This window comes from Canis lupus, chromosome 20 (genome assembly GCF_003254725.2).
Source record: "Canis lupus dingo isolate Sandy chromosome 20, ASM325472v2, whole genome shotgun sequence".
In the NCBI taxonomy this organism is placed as follows: Eukaryota; Metazoa; Chordata; class Mammalia; order Carnivora; family Canidae; genus Canis; species Canis lupus.
The window spans coordinates 47238147-47262425 of record NC_064262.1 but is presented as its reverse complement, the minus strand read 5'-3'; the positions used below and the strand labels follow the sequence as shown (position 1 = coordinate 47262425).

The following is a 24279-nucleotide window of genomic DNA, read 5'->3' as shown; positions in this document are numbered from 1 at the left end:
TCACCTGTGGCATCTGTACTCCCAGATACCCTGGGTTTCCTCTTCATATTATCTGTGTCCTTGTGTGTCTCTCCCTAGCCTGAAATTTAAGCCCACAACAGCAGAAAACATGTGACTTTTTGCCTCAATATGTCCAAATTCCGCTTTCCAACTGTGAGAGGTGAGGGTGCTTAATCAGATGAAATCAGGTTTCTGGCAGGACTGAAAGTGCCTTATTTCTATACCCAGATCCCAGAGAAATTGCAGCCACGGGGAGATCCCCAGCCCAGCTGCTTCTTGGTTGAGCCAGTAGGTGGTGAGTTTTGGGGAACTCTGGAATTATCCCCACGCTTCTCCACCTTCCAGGAGCTTTAAACCCAAATGATGAGTTCCCTCCTTGCCACGGCCATCTCTCTTGCTTTCCATGGCATCTGCTTTTTCTCCACCTCCATACACCAAATTTTCTCAGATCCTAAAATTAGAACTCCCTAGAATTCAGTCCTAGACCCTCTTCTCTCTCCCTGAGAAATTTGTTTATTTTACTCAGCTTTAGTGCTCGCTTCGACAGCACATATACCTCACCCAGCTTTATTGAGATATAACTGACATATAACACTGTGTAAGTATAAGGTGTACTACGTGTTGATTTAATACATTTATATATTGCAAAATGATTGCCACCAAAGTGTTAGCCAACACCTCCATCCCAACGCATGATTACCATTTCTTTTTTGTGGCGGGACGATTTAAGATCCATTCTCTTAGCAAGTTTCAAGTAGGTAATACAGTATTATGAACTATAATCACCAGGCTGTATGTTAGATCCCCAGAAATTGTTAATCTTACAACTGGAAGTTTGTACCCTTTGACCAATATCTCCCCATGTCCCCCAACCTCCAACACTTGGTAACCACTACTCTATTCTCTGTTTTTCTGAGTTTGGCTTCTTTCGAGTCCACATACAAGTGATATTATACAGTATTTGTCTTTGTCTGAGTTATCTCACTTAGCATGGTGGTTCATCCAAGTTATGACAAAGGGCACGACTTCCTTCTTTCTTGTGGCAAATAATATCCCATTTTGCGTGAGTGTGCATACACACACGTTATAAACAGTGTATATTATACATACAATGTATATATACATACACACACATCTTTATCCATTCATTTATTTTTTAATATTTATTTATTTATGATAGACAGAGAGAAACAGAGACACAGGCACAGGGAGAAGCAGGCTCCATGCCGGGAGCCCGACGCAGGACTCGATCCCGGAACTCCAGGATCGCGCCCTGGGCCAAAGGCAGGCACCAAACCGCTGAGCTACCCAGGGATCCCCTATCCATTCATTCATTCATTGACATTAGGTTGCTTCCATATTTTGGCTATTGTGAATAGAGCGCAGTGACTATGGGAGTCCTAGTGAGACATTTAATCTCGTGAGTTAAATTTCATAGGTGTACATGAGCACAGTCTCATGATTTTACATGCCTGCTCTAGACCAACAACCTCTGCCGTAGTTCAGGCTCCCCTAGAAGCAGACCCCATGACAAGGATTGCAGTGGAGGTAAGTTAATTTGGGAGGTGACCCCAGAAAACACAAGTAGGGGAGTGGAGAAAGGAGAAAGGAAGCTAATAAAGCCTGTGTTATCAAGCAAGCCATCCCTGTGGCAGTTGGGGTTCACTCCCTCTGTATGTACAGCCTATAACATTCAGTTCAGAGGAGTGAGGGAGCAAAGTTCCAGTGCTTTTGTATGGGAGTTGGTATTCAAACCCTACGCGCTTGACTCCAGGTCAGAAATGTTTCCCTACACCATGTTTAGTAGTAGTAATGAAGCCCACACTATTGATTGTTTCCTAACACCTTCTTTGCTAATAAAACTTAAACCATGTTCAGATAGCACTTTACTTTCTCTTTCTTGGAGTTCTGTGCATTTCCGGTAAATCAACAACTTTCTATACCTATGTCTGTATCTGCACCAATCTACAGAGAATTGTCATCCTTATAATATTGAGTCATCCTATCAAATACACATCCTTTTAAATTCTTTAACAGAGTTTAAAATTTTTTAAATTTCTGCATGGAGGTATCCAATGTTTTATAAAGTCAATTCCTAGACAGTTTGTGATTTTTGCTGATATTGTAGATGTGATTTTATTTTTTAATTGATTATTGCTGGTATACCTAAATGTTTTTTTGTTGTTGTTGACAGAAACCTGGCAATTTTGTTGAACTATTTTATACTAAGAGATTAATTTTTATTTATTTATTTTATTTTATTTTATTTTATTTTTTTAATTTATTTTTTATTGGTGTTCAATTTACTAACATACAGAATAACACCCAATGCCCGTCACCCATTCACTCCCACCCCCCGCCCTCCTCCCCTTCTACCACCCCTAGTTCGTTTCCCAGAGTTAGCAGTCTTTATGTTCTGTCTCCCTTTCTGATATTTCCCACACATTTCTTCTCCCTTCCCTTATATTCCCTTTCACTATTATTTATATTCCCCAAATGAATGAGAACATATAATGTTTGTCCTTCTCTGACTGACTTACTTCACTCAGCATAATACCCTCCAGTTCCATCCACGTTGAAGCAAATGGTGGGTATTTGTCATTTCTAATAGCTGAGTAATATTCCATTGTATACATAAACCACATCTTCTTTATCCATTCATCTTTCGTTGGACACCGAGGCTCCTTCCACAGTTTGGCTATCGTGGCCATTGCTGCTATAAACATCGGGGTGCAGGTGTCCCGGCGTTTCATTGCATTTGTATCTTTGGGGTAAATCCCCAACAGTGCAATTGCTGGGTCGTAGGGCAGGTATATTTTTAACTGTTTGAGGAACCTCCACACAGTTTTCCAGAGTGGCTGCACCAGTTCACATTCCCACCAACAGTGTAAGAGGGTTCCCTTTTCTCCGCATCCTCTCCAACATTTGTTGTTTCCTGCCTTGTTAATTTTCCCCATTCTCACTGGTGTGAGGTGGTATCTCATTGTAGTTTTGATTTGTATTTCCCTGATGGCAAGTGATGCAGAACATTTTCTCATATGCATGTTGGCCATGTCTATGTCTTCCTCTGTGAGATTTCTGTTCATGTCTTTTGCCCATTTCATGATTGGATTGTTTGTTTCTTTGGTGTTGAGTTTAATAAGTTCTTTATAGATCTTGGAAACTAGCCCTTTATCTGATATGTCATTTGCAAATATATTCTCCCATTCTGTAGGTTGTCTTTGAGTTTTGTTGACTGTATCCTTTGCTGTGCAAAAGCTTCTTATCTTGATGAAGTCCCAATAGTTCATTTTTGCTTTTGTTTCTTTTGCCTTCGTGGATGTATCTTGCAAGAAGTTACTATGGCCGAGTTCAAAAAGGGTGTTGCCTGTGTTCTTCTCTAGGATTTTGATGGAATCTTGTCTCATATTTAGATCTTTCATCCATTTTGAGTTTATCTTTGTGTATGGTGAAAGAGAGTGGTCTAGTTTCATTCTTCTGCATGTGGATGTCCAATGTTCCCAGCACCATTTATTGAAGAGACTGTCTTTCTTCCAATGGATAGTCTTTCCTCCTTTATCGAATATTAGTTGCCCATAAAGTTCAGGGTCCACTTCTGGGTTCTCTATTCTGTTCCACTGATCTATGTGTCTGTTTTTGTGCCAGTACCACACTGTCTTGATGACCACAGCTTTGTAGTACAACCTGAAATCTGGCATTGTGATGCCCCCAGATATGGTTTTCTTTTTTAAAATTCCCCTGGCTATTCGGGGTCTTTTCTGATTCCACACAAATCTTAAAATAATTTGTTCTAACTCTCTGAAGAAAGTCCATGGTATTTTGATGGGGATTGCATTAAACGTGTATATTGCCCTCGGTAACATTGACATTTTCACAATATTAATTCTGCCAATCCATGAGCATGGAATATTTTTCCATCTCTTTGTGTCTTCCTCAATTTCTTTCAGAAGTGTTCTATAGTTTTGAGGGTATAGATCCTTTACATCTTTGGTTAGGTTTATTCCTAGGTATCTTATGCTTTTGGGTGCAATTGTAAATGGGATTGACTCCTTAATTTCTCTTTCTTCAGTCTCATTGTTAGTGTATAGAAATGCCACTGACTTCTGGGCATTGATTTTGTTTTTTTTTTGTTTTGTTTTGTTTTGTTTTTAAATTTTTTATTTATTTATGATAGTCACAGAGAGAGAGAGAGAGGCAGAGACACAGGCAGAGGGAGAAGCAGGCTCCATGCACCGGGAGCCCGACGTGGGATTCGATCCCGGGTCTCCAGGATCGCGCCCTGGGCCAAAGGCAGGCGCCAAACCGCTGCGCCACCCAGGGATCCCTGGGCATTGATTTTGTATCCTGCCACGCTACCGAATTGCTGTATGAGTTCTAGCAATCTTGGGGTGGAGACTTTTGGGTTTTCTATGTAGAGTATCATGTCATCGGCGAAGAGGGAGAGTTTGACTTCTTCTTTGCCAATTTGAATGCCTTTAATGTCTTTTTGTTGTCTGATTGCTGAGGCTAGGACTTCCAGTACTATGTTGAACAGCAGTGGTGAGAGTGGACATCCCTGTCTTGTTCCTGATCTTAGGGGAAAGGCTCCTAGTGCTTCCCCATTGAGAATGATATTTGCTGTGGGTTTTTCATAGATGGCTTTTAAGATGTCGAGGAATGTTCCCTCTATCCCTACACTCTGAAGAGTTTTGATCAGGAATGGATGCTGTATTTTGTCAAATGCTTTCTCTGCATCCAATGAGAGGATCATATGGCTCTTGGTTTTTCCTAAGAGATTAATTTTTAATAGCTCTACTGAAGTGTAGTTGATATACAATAAACTGCACATATTTAAAATGTAAAAAAAAAAAAAAGAAGAAGAAGAGGGGTGAGGGAGCTGAGGAATGTATGCACCAACCAGAGCTAGTCACTGTTGAGAGCTGATCCTGGGGGCATTAATTCCCCAGTATTCCTGGCCAACTGCACATGTGAGTAGAATCAGCTTTCCCAGCAGAGAAAGCCCTTAGGCAAACAAATGTGAGCAATAGCTGTTGGACATCAGGCTGCTGTGCACTGAAGTGGTCAGAGCAAGGAGATATGGATGGGGAATACTGGTGGCATCTGCCAAACCTGGTTTTTCCCCTTCATCTCTGACCGCCCCTTCTTGGTCTCCTTCTCTTCCCCAACCCTAATCCTGGAGCTGTCCAAGGCTACAGGCTTCACTCTCTCTGTCTTCCTAGCTGATCAGTACAATTATATGGAGGTAAATACCATCCCCATCCCAGTACTCCCCAAATCTACTCCCTAGAACAGTCATTCCCCCTGGACTCCAGACTCATAATACCAACAATCAAAAATCAATCAACATGGGACACCTGGAAGGTCCTGTTGGTTAAGCACCTGCCCTAGGCTTAGGTCATGTTCCCAGGGTCCTGGGATTGAGCCCTGCATTGGGCTTCTGCTCAGTGGGGAGTCTGCTTCTCGCTCTCCCTCTTGCTTGTGCTCTCTCACTGTCTCTCTCAAATAAACAAATAAAATTGTTTTTTTAAACCCTTGAAGATGGCTTTTTTTAAAGATTTTAATTATTTATTCATGAGAGACCAGAGAGAGAGAGAGGCAGAGACACAGGCAGAGGGAGAAGCAGGCGCCATGCAGGAAGCCGGAGGCAGGGCTCGATCCCAGGTCTCCAGGATCACGCCCTGGATTGAAGGCGGGGCCAAACTGCTGAGCCACCCGGGCTGCCCAAAATAAATTTTTTTTTAATCAATCAACATGAGGAGTGATGTCAGCAAAAATTTCAGGGTGATGATCTCCAAAAATTCTTTCCTCATAAAGCAATGAGAAAACTGGAATTTGACAGTGGTGGTGAGTGCACAAACCATGTGAATATATTATAATCCACCGAACTGTACATGTTTAGATAGTGAATGTATGAATTTATTTTAAATGGTGAATTTTATAGTATGTCTCAATTTAAAAAACAGTCAATGTGGGGTGCCTGGCTGGCTCAGTTGGTAGAGCATGGAACTCTTGATCTCAGGGTCATGAGTTTGAGCCCCACACTGGGTGTAGAGATTACTTAAAATCTTAAAGGGGCACCAGGGTGGCTCAATTGGTTGAGTGTCTGACTCTTGGTTTCAACACAGGTCATGATCGCAGGGTTGTGGGATGAAACCCCAAGTCAGACTCTATGCACAACATGGAGTCTGCTTGAGATTCTCTCTCTCTCCCTCTCCCTCTGCCACTCCCACCCATTCACACACTCTATATAAATAGATAAGTAAATAAATAAAATATTTTAAATTTTTTAATAAAATAAAATATTATAAATAAATAAATACCAATCAGTGTAATCCACCATATTAACAAGCAGGTAAAAAGAAAGAAAATTATAGAACTGTATCAACTGACACAGAAAAAGCACCTGACAAAATCTGACACCCATGCATGACAAAAATTATTAGCAACCTGGGGCACCTGGGTGGCTCAGCAGTTGAGCGTCTGCCTTCAGTCTGGGGTGTGATCCTGGAGACCTGGGATTGAGTCCCACATAGGGCTCCCTGCATGGAGTCTGCTTCTCTCTCTGCCTGTCTCTGTCTCTGTCTCTGTCTCTCTCTCTCTGTGCCTCTCATGAATAAATAAACAAAATCCTAAAAAAAAATATTAGCAACCTAGAAATAGGACAGACTGCCACAACTTGATGTGCTGCTTCCACAAAAACCTACAGCTAACGTTCTACTTAATGGCGAAAGACTAAATGTTTCCCTTAAGATGTAAAACAAGGCAAAGGTGTCTCCTTTCACCACTACTATTCTATATCATCCTGAGGTCCTGCCCCATGCAAAAAGGCAAGAAGTTCCTAGTCATGACACCAAAAGCTAGGAGATGAAAACCTGTGTCCACTCAAGAGCCTGTACAAAAAATGTTTATAATAGCTCTACTCATAATCTCCAAAACTTGGAAACAATGCAAAAGTCCGTCAATGAGTAAATGGTTGAGTAAATTGCAACACATCCTTATGATGGAATATTATTCAGCAAGAGAAAGAGGAAATTATTGGAATACACAACACCACAGATGAATCTCAAAGACCATTATGCTGAGTGAAAAAAAGCAAATTTCAAAAGATTACAGAATGTATGATTCCACTTTTTGTGTTTTTTGGGTTTTGTTTTGAAAAGGCAAAACCAGTGATGAAGAGCATATCAGTGGTTGCCAAGGGTTAGGACTGATGGGAAGGCATAACCACAAAAATGCAGAGTGGGGAAGTTTCTTGGAGTAGTAGGGCTATTCTGTTCTGTATCCTGGAAGTGGTGGTAGTTATGTAAATCTACATATCTGTTAAAACACAGATCTGTACACACACACAAAGTAAACTTTATAGTATGTTATTTTGAAAAATAAATCTGCCACTGCCTAGCTGGCTCAGTGGTTGAGCATCTGCTTTCAGCTCAGGGTGTGATCCTGGAATCCCAGGATCGAGTCCCACATTGGGCTCCCTGCAGGGAGCCTGCTTCTCTCTCTCTGCCTATGTCTCTGCCTCTCTCTGTGTGTGTCTCTCATGAATAAATAAATAAAATATTTTTTTTAAATGAAAAATAAAAAATATTTATTTTTTTAAAGATTTTATTTATTTATTCATGAGAGACACAGAGAGAGAGAGAGAGGCAGAGACACAGGCAGAGGGAGAAGCAGGCTCCATGTAGGGAGCCTGGTGCGGGACTCGATCCTGGGTCTCCAGGATCACACCAGGCTGCAGGCGGCGCCAAACCGCTGCGCCACCGGGGCTGCCCAATAAAAAATATTTAAATGGGAAAAAGATCTGAACACATACTTCACCAAAGACGATATGAATCTCAAATGAGCTCATGAAGAGACGCACTCATTTTCAAATTAGACACAAATGAAAAGCACAGTGAAATACCACTATATCACCAGAATAGCTAACATTAAAAAGACTGACAATACCAAGTGTTGACAAAGATGTGAAGCCCCTGGAACTCTCACACATTGCCAGTGGGAATGCAAAATGGCACAGCCACTTGAGAAAACAGTTTGACAGTTTCTTAGAAAGTTGACAAACACCATAAAACCTAGCTATCTCACCCCTAAGAAAATACCTAAGAGAAATGCAAACATGTCCACACAATGAATGTTTATAGCAAATTTATTCATAACACTAAAAACTGAATGTTTATAGCAAATTCATTCATAACACCCAAAAGTGAAAATTACCAAACTGTCTCTAAACTGACAAATGGACAAACCAATTGTGGCATATCTGTAGCACACATCATGCATACTGTTGTCAGCAATAAAAAGGAATACACATGATACACATAATGATTGACAAATCTAATAACACAGGTGAATCTCAAAAGCATTATGTTGAGTTTTAAAAGCCAGATTCATAAGGCAACACACTGCATGATTCCATTTGTATGAAACTCTAGAAAAGGCAAAACTAAGTGACAGCAGCTCTATGACTGCTAGAGCCAGAGGTGTGGGAGGGGATTACCTACACAGGGTGTGAGGAAACGTGATTGTGATAGTGGTTTTATGACTATGCATTTGTCCAAACTCATCATTCTGTACACTTAAAATTGATTAACTTTATTATATGTTAGTAATACCTCATAAAGCTGATCAAAAATGAATAGATTATATAGATAGATGATATAGATAGATGATAGATAGGTAGATAGATGATAGATGATGATAGATAGATAGATAGATAGATAGATAGATAGATAGATAGATGATAGTGTGGGTAGTATGTAGGCAAGGCATGCTGGTGTACCTTGGAATTTGCAATGGTAGAGAGACTTTACCACCCCTAAGCCAGAAGGGCCAAGGAGAGGGAGAGGGAATAATTACTCAGACTCACAGAGGGCACCTGGATGGAGAGCACCACAGCTACCTTGCAGGAGAGGAACAGAAATACATTCTGTTCTCTAATCTTCCACTTCCTTGGCCAAACTCAAGTGGAAGCCAGAGGATAAAGGAGCCCAATCATGCCATCTACTTGAGTTATCCTCCCAAGCACAGAACAGAGTGGAGAAGGATGAGAATAGATCTGGAGGGACAAACAGCAGGCACACAGCTGTTCGGTCACTGTCATTTCAGTCAACAAGTCAACTAGGACAGGGGCCCCTGGGTGGCTTAGTTGGCTAAGCATCCAACTTAATTTCAGCTCAGGTCATGATCTCAAGGTCATAGGATCAAGGTCCACATCAGGCTCCATGCCCAGCAGGAGAGATTTTCTCTCTCTCTCTCTCTCCCTCTCTCCCTCTCTCTCTCTCTCCCTCCCTCTCTCTCCCTCTCTCTCAAATAAATAAATACATCCTTTAGAAAGAAAGAAGAAAGAAGAAAGAAAGGAAAGAAAGAAAGAAAGAAAGAAAAGAAAGAAAGAAAGAAAAAAAAAAAGAAAGAAAAGAGAATAATGAATACAAATATCTCTGAATCTTGTGAGTACCAGTGAAGTCACATGGACATGAATCTTTGAATCCCACTAGCTCATTGAGTCAGTGAGCAGACTTCCTGTTCTCCCACGTGTCACCTTTCCCCCAACTATTCCAGGGAGCCCCCAGAGCAGAGAATTCTCACATATACTTACAAAAAGTTGGCTCCACAAGACATGCAAGTATGTTCCCCCTTGTGGGACAAGCATCTCCAGTGCCCTGTTTATATAAAGTCAAGACTGCATGATAAAGTAGGTAAAGTGGGTGGAGAAAAGGACTTTCTCTTCCTTTGTTTTTGTTTTTTGTTTTTTTTTTAATTTTTATTTATTTATGATAGTCACAGAGAGAGAGAGAGAGAGAGAGGCAGAGACATAGGCAGAGGGAGAAGCAGGGTCCATGCACCGGGAGCCTGATGTGGGATTCGATCCCGGGTCTCCAGGATCGCGCCCTGGGCCAAAGGCAGGCGCCAAACCGCTGCGCCACCCAGGGATCCCCTTTTCTCCTCCTTTGAGTAGCACTCAAGAAGGATACCCAAACTTGCTTGCACCCCAACAGGTATTTTGGTCCCTCTCCCTGAGTCAACTCATACACTCAGCTAAGATGGACCTCTCTTGAACCAAGGATTCCAGTGTAAAGAATGTATTTGAAAGATTATTCCAGAAAGATCCAGTATGAATATTCCAAAAAGAAACATCCCAGAAAGTCTCAGTGAGGAAGAGTAAGTTGCTACCATGCGCAATGGGGCTCAATCCTAATGGACATCCTCTGAATCTGTGGAACACACCTCTGAATTTTTCCCACAGAGGAGCAAGGAAACTGGGGTATTTATCCATCAACTCCCATCCACCCCTTATTCTTGAGGTCCATTCCTGCCTACATAAGAGAAAGCCTCCAGGTAAAAAGTTTTAGGGGTTCTCAGACTCTGTCAACATCTGGAATGGTACGATCCAAAGGGACATAGTGGCATACCCACTATACATCCCCTAACTCACCTGAAATTCCATAAGAGCAGAGAGTGAGCCATGTAATTTACCATTCTACTCCCAAAAACTAGTCCAGAATTTGGCATGCAATAGGTGCCCAACAAGCACGTAGAGGAGAGATGAACATACATAAAATAAATTTAAAACAACAATGAAATAGGGGAACTTGGGTGGCTTAGACAGTTAAGTGTCTGCCTTGAGCTCAGGTCACGATTCCAGGGTCTTGGGATTGAGCCCCACATCAGGCTCCCTGCTCAGTGGGGAGTCTGCTTCTTTCTCTCTCCCTCTTCCCCTCTCCCTGCTTGTGCCCTCTCTCTCTGTCAAATAAAAAAAAAAAAAAGACAACAATGAAAGAGATTGTTCCATCTCCAAAGACTTAGTCAAAGGAGAGGAGGTGGAGTGAATATTTATTAGTTGCTTCCACAAGAAGGCCTACTTCTACAAACCTGATTGTCCCTAAATTTACCCCCCCACCCACCTCCCACTTTCAGAGCAGAGACTGATTGTTTTAAGAAATCAGCACATCCCATATCCCATTGTCATAGTGACCGGTTAGTGCAGTGGTGCTCAAAAACAATTCCCTCCACTCCCAGGGGACAACTGGCCAAGCCTGGAGACATTTTCCATTGTCCCGGTGGAAGAAGGGGTGCTGCTGGCATCTAGTGGTGGAGAATGGGGTGCTGTTAAACATTTTGTAATGCACAGGACAGCCCCCATTGTAAAGAATGATCTGGCCCCAAATGTCAATACTGCCAATGTTGAGAAACTCTAAGTCAGAGGACAGATATATGATCCAATTGGGGCCAATACAAAATCAACCTCAAAACTAGAGATTTTCTCGGGGTGCCTGGGTGGCTCAGTCAGTTAAGCACTTGCCTTTGGCTCAGATCATGATCTCTGGGTCCTGGGGCAGAACCCCAAGTCAGGTCCCCTTCTCAGCAGCTAGTCGGCTTTCCTCTCTCCCTCTGACCCTCCAGCCCCCCACTGTGCTCTTTTTCTCTCTCAAATAAATAAATAAATAAATAAATAAATAAATAAAATCTTTTTAAAAACTAGAAGCTTCTCAATTCTCTGGAAAGTGCAATATAGTCTCTGATCTTTGCACTTGCTTTGCTAACACAGGAGGGGAGAAGCTGTGTGGGGTGGAAGAGAGGTTAGGTTGGTTGGGTCCTATGTTGGAGCTTGAGGGTGAAACTGATGCCTGAGAAGAAGCTGGAGAGATAAGAGAAATTCAGCCCTTGTTCACTTCATTTGAGCTACTAGATCAAATCTCCCCTGAAGCTGGTCCTCTTTAGTTATATGAGCTGATAAAATTCCTTTTCTCTTTAAGCCAATTGAGTAGGTTTTTGTGTCACTTGCAACCAAGAGCACTCCAAATTGATAGAGTAAGCAGTTAGCTAGATGTGAGAAGGGAACAAATGCTTTCCAACTGATCAAAAGGGCGAAACCAAGTCCCAAACAGCAGAGAAAGCCTGGTAGGGGGGGCAGGCTGGGTGCCGTGGAGGGGATACGCATGCATGCGCATGCAGTCTTCCCTACAACTGCTGCCCTCCAGTAACCTCTAGCTTCATGATAATACATTTACATTGCAGTTTGGACCCCTGCGGGAAGGGGAGGGCTGCCTGGACAGTTCCGCAAGGACCACAAGGGGCCTGCAAACTCCCCCTCCTGATCACTAGGAGGAGGCCCTCAGATGATGGGAGGCAACCCCAGTCAGAGACCGCCCTAGCTGTGTGCCATGTTTTAATCTTATAAAATTGATGAGAGCAAAGGGGAAAGAAACTTATTATAAAGCAGGTAAGCGGAGAAGCTTTTTGTATCCCGGTGTGTCTTCCTCCACGGACCAAGCCTTGATGTAGTATTGACAGAGCCTCCACTTCAGTGATGTCTCCAGATGGCTCCAAATGATTTCTGTACTGTAAAGTAGAGCCAAACTCTGGAAACCAGAGAGAGAAAGAGAGGAAGATGGCCCTAGCGACAACCCATAACCCATGCAAGTATAAAAAGCAAGACAACCCTGATACACACACACACACACACACACACACACACACACACACACAGAGTTGCCACCTCTGGACCTGCCAGCGCTCCCATCTTGAGAGCATACTTTCTAAACTATCAAACTCTTGCTTGACAGCTTAGCTCTGAATTCTTTCTCGGCCAAATTCAAGAACCAACAAACAAGATCAGTGTGGAGACAGAGAAGGGACCTGGCCAATGACAAAATGACAGGAGAAATCATTGGACATTATCCCATTCTCCTTTCCTGGAGGGTCCCAGTGTAAACACAACCTTGTTTGGGGACACAGTTGGTTGCAAGACCCAGAAACCCATCCAAGCTGGTATGTGTAGGGGAGTATTTATTTATTCCACGGTGCAGCCTTGTCTCCAGAACCCTAAGGAGGCATGAGGTAGAGGTGAGAGTCATGCAGAACCAGCATTGGGCACTTAGGAGGCAATAAATAAATACCTGGTGACGTCAATGGAATCCATGCTCAATTAACTGGAATTGATACTCCATCTGGAACTGAGATTCCACCTCCAAATCACTGGAGCCATCTCAGCACTCATCTCTGGTTTTCCCTGCATATCAGCTCCTTTCTTCTGCTGTTTACACATCAGTACCCACCACCCCATACTGGCCACCCATACTTCTCCATCTGCCCTTGGCCTTAGAAGTTCCAACAACCCACAGCTTTCTTAGCATCTCTGAAAGAACTTCTGGAGCAAGGGACTCTGAATGGCTCACCTTGAGTCAGGTGGCCACCTTTGAGCCAATCAGTGGAGTCATCTGCCAAAAGAGGAGGCAGGAGTGGGCTGGCAAGCTAAATGGGTTCACCCCAGGATGGGAGCTCACACATTGGCCCTGGAGATATAGGGAAAGCCCACCAGTAGCACCCCCCACCTTACCTAGACACAGGCCAATGACACTGAGTGTTAACTAATCCTTTATTAGGTGGTGAGGGGAGTGGGGGCTGTACAATGCAAGGCTGGGGAATTTAGCTACACAGGGATTGTGACCAGAAGCCACATTTCAAAAATAGCCTAAAAATAACTTCTATTCTGCCCCGGGGCTGGGCCAGGGGAGTACCAGGAGGAGGGGTGCCACCCAGGCAGCTCCCTCTCTCCCTGCAGTCCCATATTTACAGGGAGACAAAGTGAACCGCACATATCTCCCCTGGTCCTCGTGTTCTCACCAGCCATCCCCACCCAGTTCCCCCAAAGGGAGTAGCCCAGGCTCTAGGGTGGGGGAACCTGGGGTGGGCTCTCTGGGCCAAAAGGGCCCTTTCCCCAGCAAAGCTATAGAACAAGTTCCATCTGGAATGCAGTGAAGTGAGGGAGGTGGGATAGGAAAGAGGCTCCCAAGTCTCACCCAACCCCTGCCCCGGAGGGTGCGCCCAAGGGTGCCTACTTGGTACACACCAGGGTTGTGTACTCGGTACACAGGATCCTGGTCATGCCTGTGTACTCGGTACACAGAATCCAGCTTGGCCGAATGGGCCCACAGACTCAGCCCCACGGGGGCACTGGGGGGTTTGCAGGGGCAGGGAGTGTCTCCATATATATATTTTGTAAAAAATAATAATAATAATAAGTTTGCTTAAATGAATTTGTTTCTATACAAAATGTAAAAAAAAAATAATAATAATCCACTCGTGTCAGAGTGTAAGGAGAGAGACCAGAGAAGGCAGGAAGGAAGGAAGAATAGGGAAGGGGGGTGGGGGTGCAGGAGGAGGTCCCAGGCTCATCACAAGGCCCAGAGGGTGGGGTCAGCCCACACCCCTATAAATAAAGGAGAACTGAACGCCTAGGCTGGTGACCTATCTCAGTCAGCTTGGGGGCGGGGAGGGAGAAGAGAATGGAAAGGTCTAACAAGAAAAGGGGAGAGAGTCAGGATGTGATGTCTGTTCAGCCCCCCAAAATCCAGGAACTGAAGAGCTTTCAGGCCAACACCTGCCTCTTGGGGGTGACTTCGGGCTGGGGCCCCAGCTGGGTCTGGGCCTGAGCTAGGGGGCCCGGGACGGCCAGGGGGAGCGGCTGGGCCGCCAGCGCCCCTGCGGCTGCGGCCGCGGGCCCGGTGGTGGTGGCTGGGCTGGGCGTGGAGTCCGACCAGTCCGACAGGGACGGGGGCGAGGGGCTGGCCCAGTGCTCGGGGGACTCGGGGGACGGGGTCAGGTAAGGGTGCTCGCTCGGGACCCTCAGGAAGCGGGCCTTGGGGGGGCTGCCGTGGGCGCCGGCCGCCGGGTACTCCTCGCCGTGCCCCGGGGCCGCCAGGTATGGCGGGGGCCGCTCCTGGGGGGACACGGGGGTCCCGGGGTTCAGCAGCTGGGGGCCCGGCGCCAGCGGCAGCAGGAACGAGGGGCCCGGAGGGGCAGGCGGAGGCAGCCGGGCCCAGTCGAGGGGAACGGCCACAGGGTTCAGCAGACCCAAGCTAAGCACGCAGCCCCCCGGCGGCTGGCGCCCCAGACCCCCCCGGGCCGCGCCGCCCAGCTGCGCCAGGGACACGGCTGTGGCGGTGGCCGCCGCGTAGGGCCCCTCGAGGGAGAAGCCGCCGGGAGACGCAGGGGGGCCCCCAAAGGGCCGCGGGGAGTCCAGCGAGTCCACGGGGGACAGCGTGACCGAGCTCTCGGCCAGGGGACCCGGGCAGGCCAAGGTCAGCTTCTTGCCCCGGCCCCGGGCGCCCTGCGGCCCCAGCCCCGCCTTCCCCGGTGGCCTCCGGCTCTTCTTGCCTCCGGACTGTGCCACCTTGAGGCCGGGGAGGAAGGCCCCAGGTGGGCAGAGGAGGGGCCCCAGGCCATGCGGGCCGTGAGGGCTACGGGGCCCACTGGGCTGGTCCAGCAGGCGCACGATGTCCTGGTGCAGCCGCTCCTGGGCCACATCCCGTGGCAGCCTGTCCAGGTGGTCTGTGATCTCACGGTTGGCAAAGTGGTCCAGAAGCAGCTTGGCAGCCTCGTAGCTGCCCTCTCGGGCGGCCAGAAACAGTGGAGTTTCCTCCTGACGGGGAGGGGGGCACAGAACCCACCAGGTGTCAGCATGCCAAGAGCCAGGACCAAGTCCTGGCCAGGGTCTCAGAGGCCCCTAGCCTCTGCTGGACCCTAAAAGCTAAGAATTCATACCCTCCAGCCCAACAGACTTGGTTGGAATCCCAGCTCTGCTGAGGGAAACCGAGCAAGTTCTTTCTTTTAAAGCACTTTCATCCAGCACCTACTAAGCACCATGCCCCAGAGACAGGACTAGAGTAAGGAAAGTGAGGCATTCGCCTTAGGCACAAAACGGAAGGGGCATCAAAAGCCAATCACCAAAATAAATGATATTTTAATGCATTACTTTTTAAATTGTGATTATTGCCAAAAAATCCATAATGAATAAAATACTAGAATATGAGATAAGGATGAGAATCCACTCCTGTGCTCCTCTGAGCCTCACTCTTCCCATTTATAAAATGAAGAGAGTAATTTCATCTTGCAAGGGTTTTAAAACAAAGATCCTAACAGTTACCTTCTGCTACAGATTTGCTAAGCATTTTTCAAATGCATGATCTCACTGAATCCTCAGGTGACAAAAGTGAGGTGGGTACTGGTGCTTTCCCATTTCACAAATGAGGACACTGAGGTTCAGAGACGTTAAGCAATTTGCCCGAAGTCACAAAGCAACTACCACATACCGCACGCTTTCTCCTCTGATCCACAGTTGGTGACTATTCAGTCCAAATCCTACCCCTGAAACCTGCCTGCAGGCAGGATGAATGCCCCCACTAACCTACCCCACCCTGCTCTTTGCCACATTTAGGGGGTGTGCCAGGGCTGTCCGGTGGGTCAAGGGCTGGGGCTTACCTTGCTATCCTGCATGTCTTTGTTGGCTCCATTTTTGAGCAGGGCCAAGGTGGCCTCCACATTGTTGACAGCTGCAGCCCAGTGTAAGGCTGATTTCCCTGGGTGGGAAAGCGGGGAGGCCAGGGTTAGGACCACGTTCATTTGCTAGGTCCCATGGCAGGGGGACAGGAAGTATCTAGAATATGGCCTGGGACGGGGATGGGGGGTTGGGAGGGTGAACTGCCACAAGCCTCTGAACATGTGTTTGGGTCCATGTATGGTGCAGACCTGTGGAATGCCTCTCTCTGTCAAAGGGACCTACAGTGTGTGACTGTCCATACACAGGGGGTACAATGTAGGGTACTGATTGTAGCTAGACCTGTGCTTGTCCAGTGCAGTAGCCACCAGTCCCATATTGCTCTTTAGATTTAAATTAATTTAAACTAAACAATAGGGATCCCTGGGTGGCGCAGCAGTTTGGCGCCTGCCTTTGGCCCAGGGCGCGATCCTGGAGACCCGGGATCGAATCCCACGTCGGGCTCCCGGTGCATGGAGCCTGCTTCTCCCTCTGCCTATGTCTCTGCCTGTCTCTCTCTCTCTCTCTCTCTCTCTCTCTCTCTCTCTGTGTGTGTGTGTGTGTGTGACTATCATAAATAAATAAAATTAAAAAAAAAAAAAAATAAAATAAACTAAACAATATAGGTGCCAAGACCAGTTAATGGGGAAAGCATAGCCTTCTCAACAAATGGTGCTGGGACAACTGGATCTCCACATGCAAAAGAATGAAGTTAGATCCCTACTTCACACCGAAGACAAAAATTAACTCAAGATGAATCAGAGACCTAAATGTAAAAGCTCAAACTATTTCCAAAGAGGAAAACGTAAGAGTAAAACTTCATGACCTTGAATTAGGCAAAGGATTCTCAGATATGATACCAAAAAACAAGCAGCAATAACAACAGAAATAGATAAATTGGACATCATCAAAATTAAAATGTTTGTACTTCTAAGTGAAAAGAAATCCTACAAAATGGGAGAACTAATTATAAACTATATATAGGGATCCCTGAGTGACTCAGTAGTTTAGCGCCTGCCTCCAGCCTAGGGCGTGACCCTGGAGTCCCGGGATCGAATCCCACATGGGCTCCCGGCATGGAGCCTGCTTCTCCCTCTGCCTGTGTCTCTACCCCTCTCTCTCTCTCTCTGTGTGTCTTTCATGAATAAATAAATAAAATCTTTTTTTTTAATAAATTTAAAAAATAAAAACCATTGGATTTTATTTTTTTATGGCTAAATTGCGTAGTATGTGAATTATACCTAAACAAAACTTTTTTTAAAGATTTATTTATTTATTTATCAAGATAGATCTAGAGAGAGAGAGAGGCAGAGACACAGAAGGAGGGAGAAGCAGGCTCCATGCTGGGAGCCCGACGTGGGACTCGATCCCGGGACTCCAGGACCGCACCCTGGGCCAAAGGCAGGCGCCAAACCGCTGAGCCACCCAGGGATCCCCCTAAATAAAGCTTTTTAACAAAAAAGCAGGCAAAACAAAAATCAAGCAAGACATTTAGCTCTCCATTCCCCCTAGCCACATTTCAAGTGCTCAAAAGCCACCACGTGTGGCCAGCAGCCACAACATTGGGCAACACAGACCAAGAATATTTCCATCATCAAGGAACTTTCTATTGGACAGCAGTCACCAGAGCCACAGTTCTCAACTGGGGTGATCCCCTCACCCAGGGGCATTTGCCAGTGTCTAAAGACATTTTGGGTTGTCACAACTAGGGAATGGGGCACTGATGGTGTCTAGTGAGTCAGAGTCAGGGATGCTACTAAATATCCTACATTGCAAGGACAGCCCTCCACACGAAGAATCATCCATCCCCAAGTGTACATGGTACAGAGACTGAGAACACCTTCCTCATGAGATGGAGCATCTGAGTGTGCCTGCAGCTACGTGAGGTCCTCTGGAGATGAGGGCAGGTTGCTGTGAATCTGCGCGGGTCGGGACCTGGGCAAGCAAGCCACCTCCAGAGGGAGGTAGATCACATGTGGATTTGGCCAATTTGCAAACATATTATGCCAGCTGTCCAGCAGAGGGCAGCAGAGTAGGTTCTTCTAACAAAGTAGATGGAAATGAAGCGTCTTGGGGAGGGCCACCCTTTTCTAAGTCACTGAGGTGTCCATATGGGCTAGTGGATGCCATAAAATAAAACTTTAAAGAAGTATGTGAGTATAAGTCCATGTCGAAGTCCGTGCCCGTTACATGTGCATGAGTTTCAGTGATTGGGTCTCAAGATAATTCACGTAATTCACATACCATACAAGATAGATGGGGCCCGCTCTCTCAGCCTCCACCCACTGCTACTCCCCACAGCTTACCAAGCTCATCCACAGCATTAACATCAGCATGGCTGGCAATGAGCTCTTCCACCATGCCCTCCACTGCCAGGCGGGCTGCCAGGATTAACGCCGTTGAGCCATCTGCCATGCGGGCATCCAGGTCTGTGGAGCGGTTCCGGATGAGAATCTAGAAGAGAGGGTCATGGCAAAAACAGAGGGACCAGAAGCATCTCTAAATCCCCTGAGTTCCCCAACCCCCCACATCCCCTAGACTTCATGAAGTTCAGGAAGCAGCTACCTGCCAGCCCATTTAACAAATGAGAAAAATAAAGCTCTATTTTGCAGGACCAGGGCTCAAACCTAGGTCTGTGTGATGCCTGTGCCAGCTCCAAAGTCCAAAGAGGCAGATCCATCTCACCTGGAACACACCCTGGGCATCCGCGGTGACAGCAGTGTGCAAAGGAGTGCGCCCTGAGTGGTCCTGGGCATTGGTGTCTGCCCCAGCATCCAGCAGCCGCTTGGCTGCATCGGCCCGGGCGTAACGGGCAGCCAGGTGCAGGGCCGTCTCGCCTGTGCGGTCCGTCCGTGCCCCGAGCTGGGCTCCCTGGCAGATCAGGTCTGAGATGATGCTGGCTGACGTGTCCTCCGCCTCGTCCTCCTCAGTGGGCATTGGTTCCAGGGCCCCCCCACAAAAGGAGGCCAGCATCAGTGGGGTGAAGCCATCTGCAGGGAACCAGGAGCATGTCACAAGGGGGCATGGGGAGGGGCCTGTCCAGGGAATACACACACACACACACACACACACACACACACACATCTGGTTAGGTAGCCCAGAAGCCAGCCCAGAATGAGGGTTCATGGGCAGGTGATTTGTCACAGAAGAGCTCCTAAGGCAACAGGAAATACAGGACAAGGGAGGAAGGAGCAAGGGTTCAAGTTCAGGCAAATTCCCAGGCTGATTCTGAAGGGGGACTCTGGAGGCTGAGCTGTGCCTTTCACACTGGTTAAGAGCCACCTCTGGGAGATAAGATCCCAGACCCAGGGACCCTGAGGAATGTCAAACGAGAATCACAGGTGCAGGCCATTTGGAACAAAAACGAAGTGAGCTGGGGGAGGAATATCCTGAAATGTGACAAAGACGGATCCAGGAGGATCCAAATAATGTGATCCACTACCCTCGGGTGAGCATTTGCCCTTGTTTCCTTAGGAAGCCACATGCACCCCGTTTCCCATCCTCAAGCCTCAAGCCGGGGGAGAGTGAAACCCAGTCCCTGGCTGGAGGAGAGGCCATAGACCGAGCCCTGGCCTACAGTCAATCTGCATATTCCAGCCCCCAGGTCACACTGATTAGTTGAGGGATGGGCATGTGATTCTAGTCCATTCAATCAGAACTCATCCTGAGACTTCGGCTGGTGCAGCCGGTAATAAAGGTTTTATAAGGCTGGGCAGGCCTGTGCTATCGGACCCCAGGAGAAAGCCTCCCTCAGCTGGAGCCACGAGGCGGGGAGTCCCAGACCCAACTATCCATGATCGTTCCAGTTACAAGAGCCACTAAATCCCTTGTTTTACTTCAACTAGTTTGAGTTGGGCTATTAACACTTACAACCAAGAGTCCTGATTGACACACAGCCCCACAGGACAGATGGACACACCCAACCCTCCCTAGAACACAGACCCAGATGCAACCTTTCACAAGTAGGACAGGGAAGGGACATCCTTGGCGGGGAGGCACCATCACTGACCTGGGCCGCGCACATTGACATCCATGCCATCAGCATCTACGTCGCCCTGTGGGGGTGTCAATGCCATGGCTGGTGCCACACGGATGTCGGCAGCAACCAGGTGGTGCTGAGTCCACTGGCGGCAATCCACAGCATCCTCGGCCCCCACGCTGGGCTCCTCTACCTGGAGACACAAGAACCAGGGTTCTCACAAAAGGCCAGGAGAAAGACAGAGGGACAGTCTGGCCTCCCTCACAGGTTCCTCTCATGGAGATACATTCACAGCCTCCAAGAAACCATGAATATCCTGCTTCTCTTATACATGTGAAAACAGGAAATTGATATACTGGAGCTCAGAGAATTCATAAAAGGAAGAACTGGGATTTTAATCTGGGCTGGAAGTGGGGAGGGCTAGGAACCCACAGTGGGTGATCAAGGAAGAGACACAGAGCAGAGCACCTGTCAGCACACACCTGTCTACACACTAGACATAACACACCAAAAATGAAATTTAAAAAAACAACCCATGACAACAGTATCAAGAAGAATAAAACATTTAGAATTAAATTTAACAGGGGCAGCCCCGGTGGCTCAGCGCTTCAGCGCCACCTTCAGCCCAGGGCCTGATCCTGGAGACCTGGGATCGAGTCCCACGTCTGGTTCCCTGCATGGAGCCTGCTTCTCCCTCTGCCTGTGTCTCTGCCTCTCTCTCTGTGTGTGTCTCCCATGAATAAATAAAATCTTAAAAAAAAAAAAAGAATTAAATTTAACAGAAGGATTGCAAAACTTGTATTTTGGAAACTATAGATCAGTGGTAAAAGAAATGTGGGGGTGGGGGAGCAGGAGGGTCCCTCGTGGATCAATTTTAATCTGAGACAAGGGTTTGAATGTGTGAGAGGGAGAGAAAGAAGCAGGGAGATGCTCTGGGTACCTTGTGGGACTCCTATCCAGGACCGTGAACGTGAACACAAGGCATCAGGACAGAAGAGTCAAACACAAATGGATCAGTTTACCTTCACATAGCACCTGGGCCCCTGGCAGGAGCTTGATAAATTTCAGGCTCACAGTCCAAAAGGCACAGTGATGTTGTGAAAATAGGACAGGGTATCCTTAACTAGCTTGCCAGGACATTTAAGAGCCTTCAGGCACCAAACACAGCCTGATCAAGCCAGACCTGAGTTTAAGGACCCAGGTAGAGAATAGAATTTCATGAAAGGGGAGAGCCAGGTGATGGACAGCTGTCCCAGCCTCCCTGACCCTCCTGGTTAGCTGTCCATCAGCTGGCAAATCACACTAGAGCTCGGAGCCCCTCATTAGCAAAACCAGGATAATGCTGTCATCCTGCAATGCTAAAATGCCATCAAAAACATATTTCGCTATCTACTTAATACCCACTTCGGGATGAAAAAGAAAAAGAAAAGCCTGAAGTGAACAGATTTCTTCAGGTGTCCATTGTAATAGATGTCTCCATTTCAAAAACATTAAAATCTAGGCGGTGGGGGGAGGGGGCGGCACAGGCAGGAGGCACCTGGGTGGCTCAGTGGGTTAAGTGTCAGATTCTTGGTTTCGGCTCAGGTCATGACCTCCAGGTGGTGAGATTGAGCCCCAGGCAGGCTCCACGTTCAGCGTGGGTATATGGACATATATCCTCTGCTCCTCCCTCACTCACGCTTTCTCTCTCCCTCTAATAAATAAAGGGGAGAGGCAGGCTGAGAACTGCCTCTAGGCAGGGAGAGGCAGCTGAGAACTGAGGTGGTTATTAATAGCTGCTTTATAGGGTCATCATAAAGATGAAATAAGATGCTCATGTGTGTTCAAGACATGTAGCAAGTATAAAGGAATGCTAGCAGGAACCTGTTACGGACAGAACTGTGCTCCCCCAAGTCATACATTGAAGCCCTAACCCTCCAACATGACTATATTTGGACACAGGATTTTTAAGGAGGTAATTAAGGTGAAACTAGGGCGTAAGGGTGAGGCCCTAATGCAACTGGACTGATATCCTTGTAAGCAAAGGAAGAAACACCAGAGCTCTCCCCTTGCAGGCACACGGAGGAATGCCCTGTGAGGACACATGGACAAGGTGGCTGTCAGCAAGCCAGGGAGAGTGCCCTCACCAAGAACCTACCCTGCCACCATGTCAATCTTGGCCTTCCAGCCCACAGAACTGTGAGAAAATAGGTAGCTGTTGTTAAAATCCCCCCAGCCTGTGGTATTTCATAATGGCAGTCCAAGCTGATGAAGACAGAGCCCAGTGGTGGGGCCCCAGCAGAGGACATGGGGTTTAAAAACAGCTAGTTGGGGCACCTGGATGGCTCAGTGGTTGAGCATCTGCCCTTGGCTCAGGTCGTGATCCCCAGTCCTGGGATTGACTCCCACATCAGGCTCCCCACGGGGAGCCTGTTTCTCCCTCTGCCTGTGTCTCTGCCTCTCTCTGTGCCTCTCAGGAATAAATAAATAAATCTTGAGACGCCCGGGTGGCTCAGCAGTTGAGCGTCTGCCTTCAGCTCAGGATGTGATCCTGGGATCCAGGATCAAGCACCACATCAGGCTCCCTATGGGGAGCCTGCTTCTCCTTCTGCCTATGTCTCTGCCTCTCATAAATAAATGAGATATAATAAATAAATAAATAAATGCCTATGTGTGTCTCTCATAAATAAATCTTTAAAAAAAATCTTTTTAAATAAAAGATAAAAGCAGCTAGGAGCACTTTCAGCCCAGGGACACAGAACCGAGGGGGACCCAGGAGAGAGAAAGCAGAGTCACTGTCTGGGCCACAGGCTCCCCTCCAGGAAGACTTCCCCCTGGCCTAGGAGCAGGGGCCCCGTTAGAGAGGGGCAGGATGGAGTGGGTGCCATGACTATTCCCCAGAGCCAGGGAGAACAGATTTCCCCTGACTCTCCCACTGACCATCGGGGCTCCCACCCAGGACCCTGAGGGCACAGGTCAGAGAAAGGGGCACAACCTTTAGCCGCTTAGCCTCTGGGCATTCCGTGTCCATCCAGTCTGTGGCCACATCCCCCATCAGACTCTCGCTCTTGGCCATGTTCCTGTGAAGACAGTGGGAAGGAGGGCAGGGGAGGGGAGACAATGAAGCTGTGCAGCCTGGAAGGAGGATGTGGGGTGGGGTCAGAGAAGAGCTCCCAGAGGCCAGGTCTGGGTGTGGGGTTGGGTTCTGGGGTCCTAGGTCAGTAGGCACAGGGGACAGGGTTAAGCCACAGGATCCAATAAGGGGGTGGGGGATGAAGTCAAGGTCAGAGGGAGCATAGTCAAAGGTTATGATGGGTGGCAGCCAGGGTCTGAAGGTAGAATTGCAGAAGGGACAGTAATGGGGTCAGTGGTCAGCATAGTGGGCTATGGGATAGATGAGGGTCATAGGCATATAGCAGGGATTCTAGGAGATGACATCAGGAGTCAGGAGGATGGTGAGAGATGCAGCCAGGATCAAGGAGGTTGTGTTGAGGAGTTGGGAAGTCATGGGGTCACAGGAGAGGGGTAAATTCAGGGGTTAGGTCAGGGTGGGGTTGGAAGTCTTGCAGGACACGTCAGGAAGTTGGAGGTAAGGCCCAGGGCCAGGGCCAGAATTGAGGATCATGGAGAATGAACATTGAGTTGGGGTGGAAAGAAGGTCAGAGTTGGGTCAAAGGTCAGGGTGAGTTAGAGCCAGAGGTGGTGCCAGGGGGTCAGAGAGGATAGGGTCAGGGGTGGTCAGTGAGGGGTTGAGGTGCAGACCATGAGGCCAACAGTCATGTGGGAACAAATGTATCAAGGTGAAGTCGGAGAGGCCAGGATCGGGGCAGGGGCAGGGTGGGGTGAGAGTAGGATTTGAGTCAGGGGAACGGAGAAACAGGAAATGGGGTCAGGGGGGTCACGAGTCCGGGGTGCTCCCCGGGGATCATGGAGTCAGTCAGTGGTCAAAGGGATGAGCACTGGGGGCCAGGCTGGAGTGTGAAGTTAGGGTCTGCTCGGGATGAGA

General features: G+C 47.4%; 1 protein-coding gene across 1 annotated transcript in view; it reads right to left on the bottom strand.

Annotated features, from left to right (window-relative positions):
• Positions 1 to 13357: 13357 nt before the first annotated feature.
• NOTCH3 (notch receptor 3) overlaps positions 13358 to 24279 on the bottom strand; it is a 33218-nt gene continuing 22296 nt past the window's right edge. Inside the window, exons 28-33 of the mRNA XM_025457841.3 lie at positions 23269 to 23353; positions 20325 to 20487; positions 19001 to 19305; positions 18622 to 18769; positions 16261 to 16358; positions 13358 to 15421 (exon numbers count right to left, since the gene is read on the bottom strand). Of these exons, the coding sequence (XP_025313626.3) occupies positions 14369 to 15421; positions 16261 to 16358; positions 18622 to 18769; positions 19001 to 19305; positions 20325 to 20487; positions 23269 to 23353 (1852 nt within the window). The 3' untranslated portion in view covers positions 13358 to 14368. The remainder of the gene's footprint in view (positions 15422 to 16260; positions 16359 to 18621; positions 18770 to 19000; positions 19306 to 20324; positions 20488 to 23268; positions 23354 to 24279) is intronic.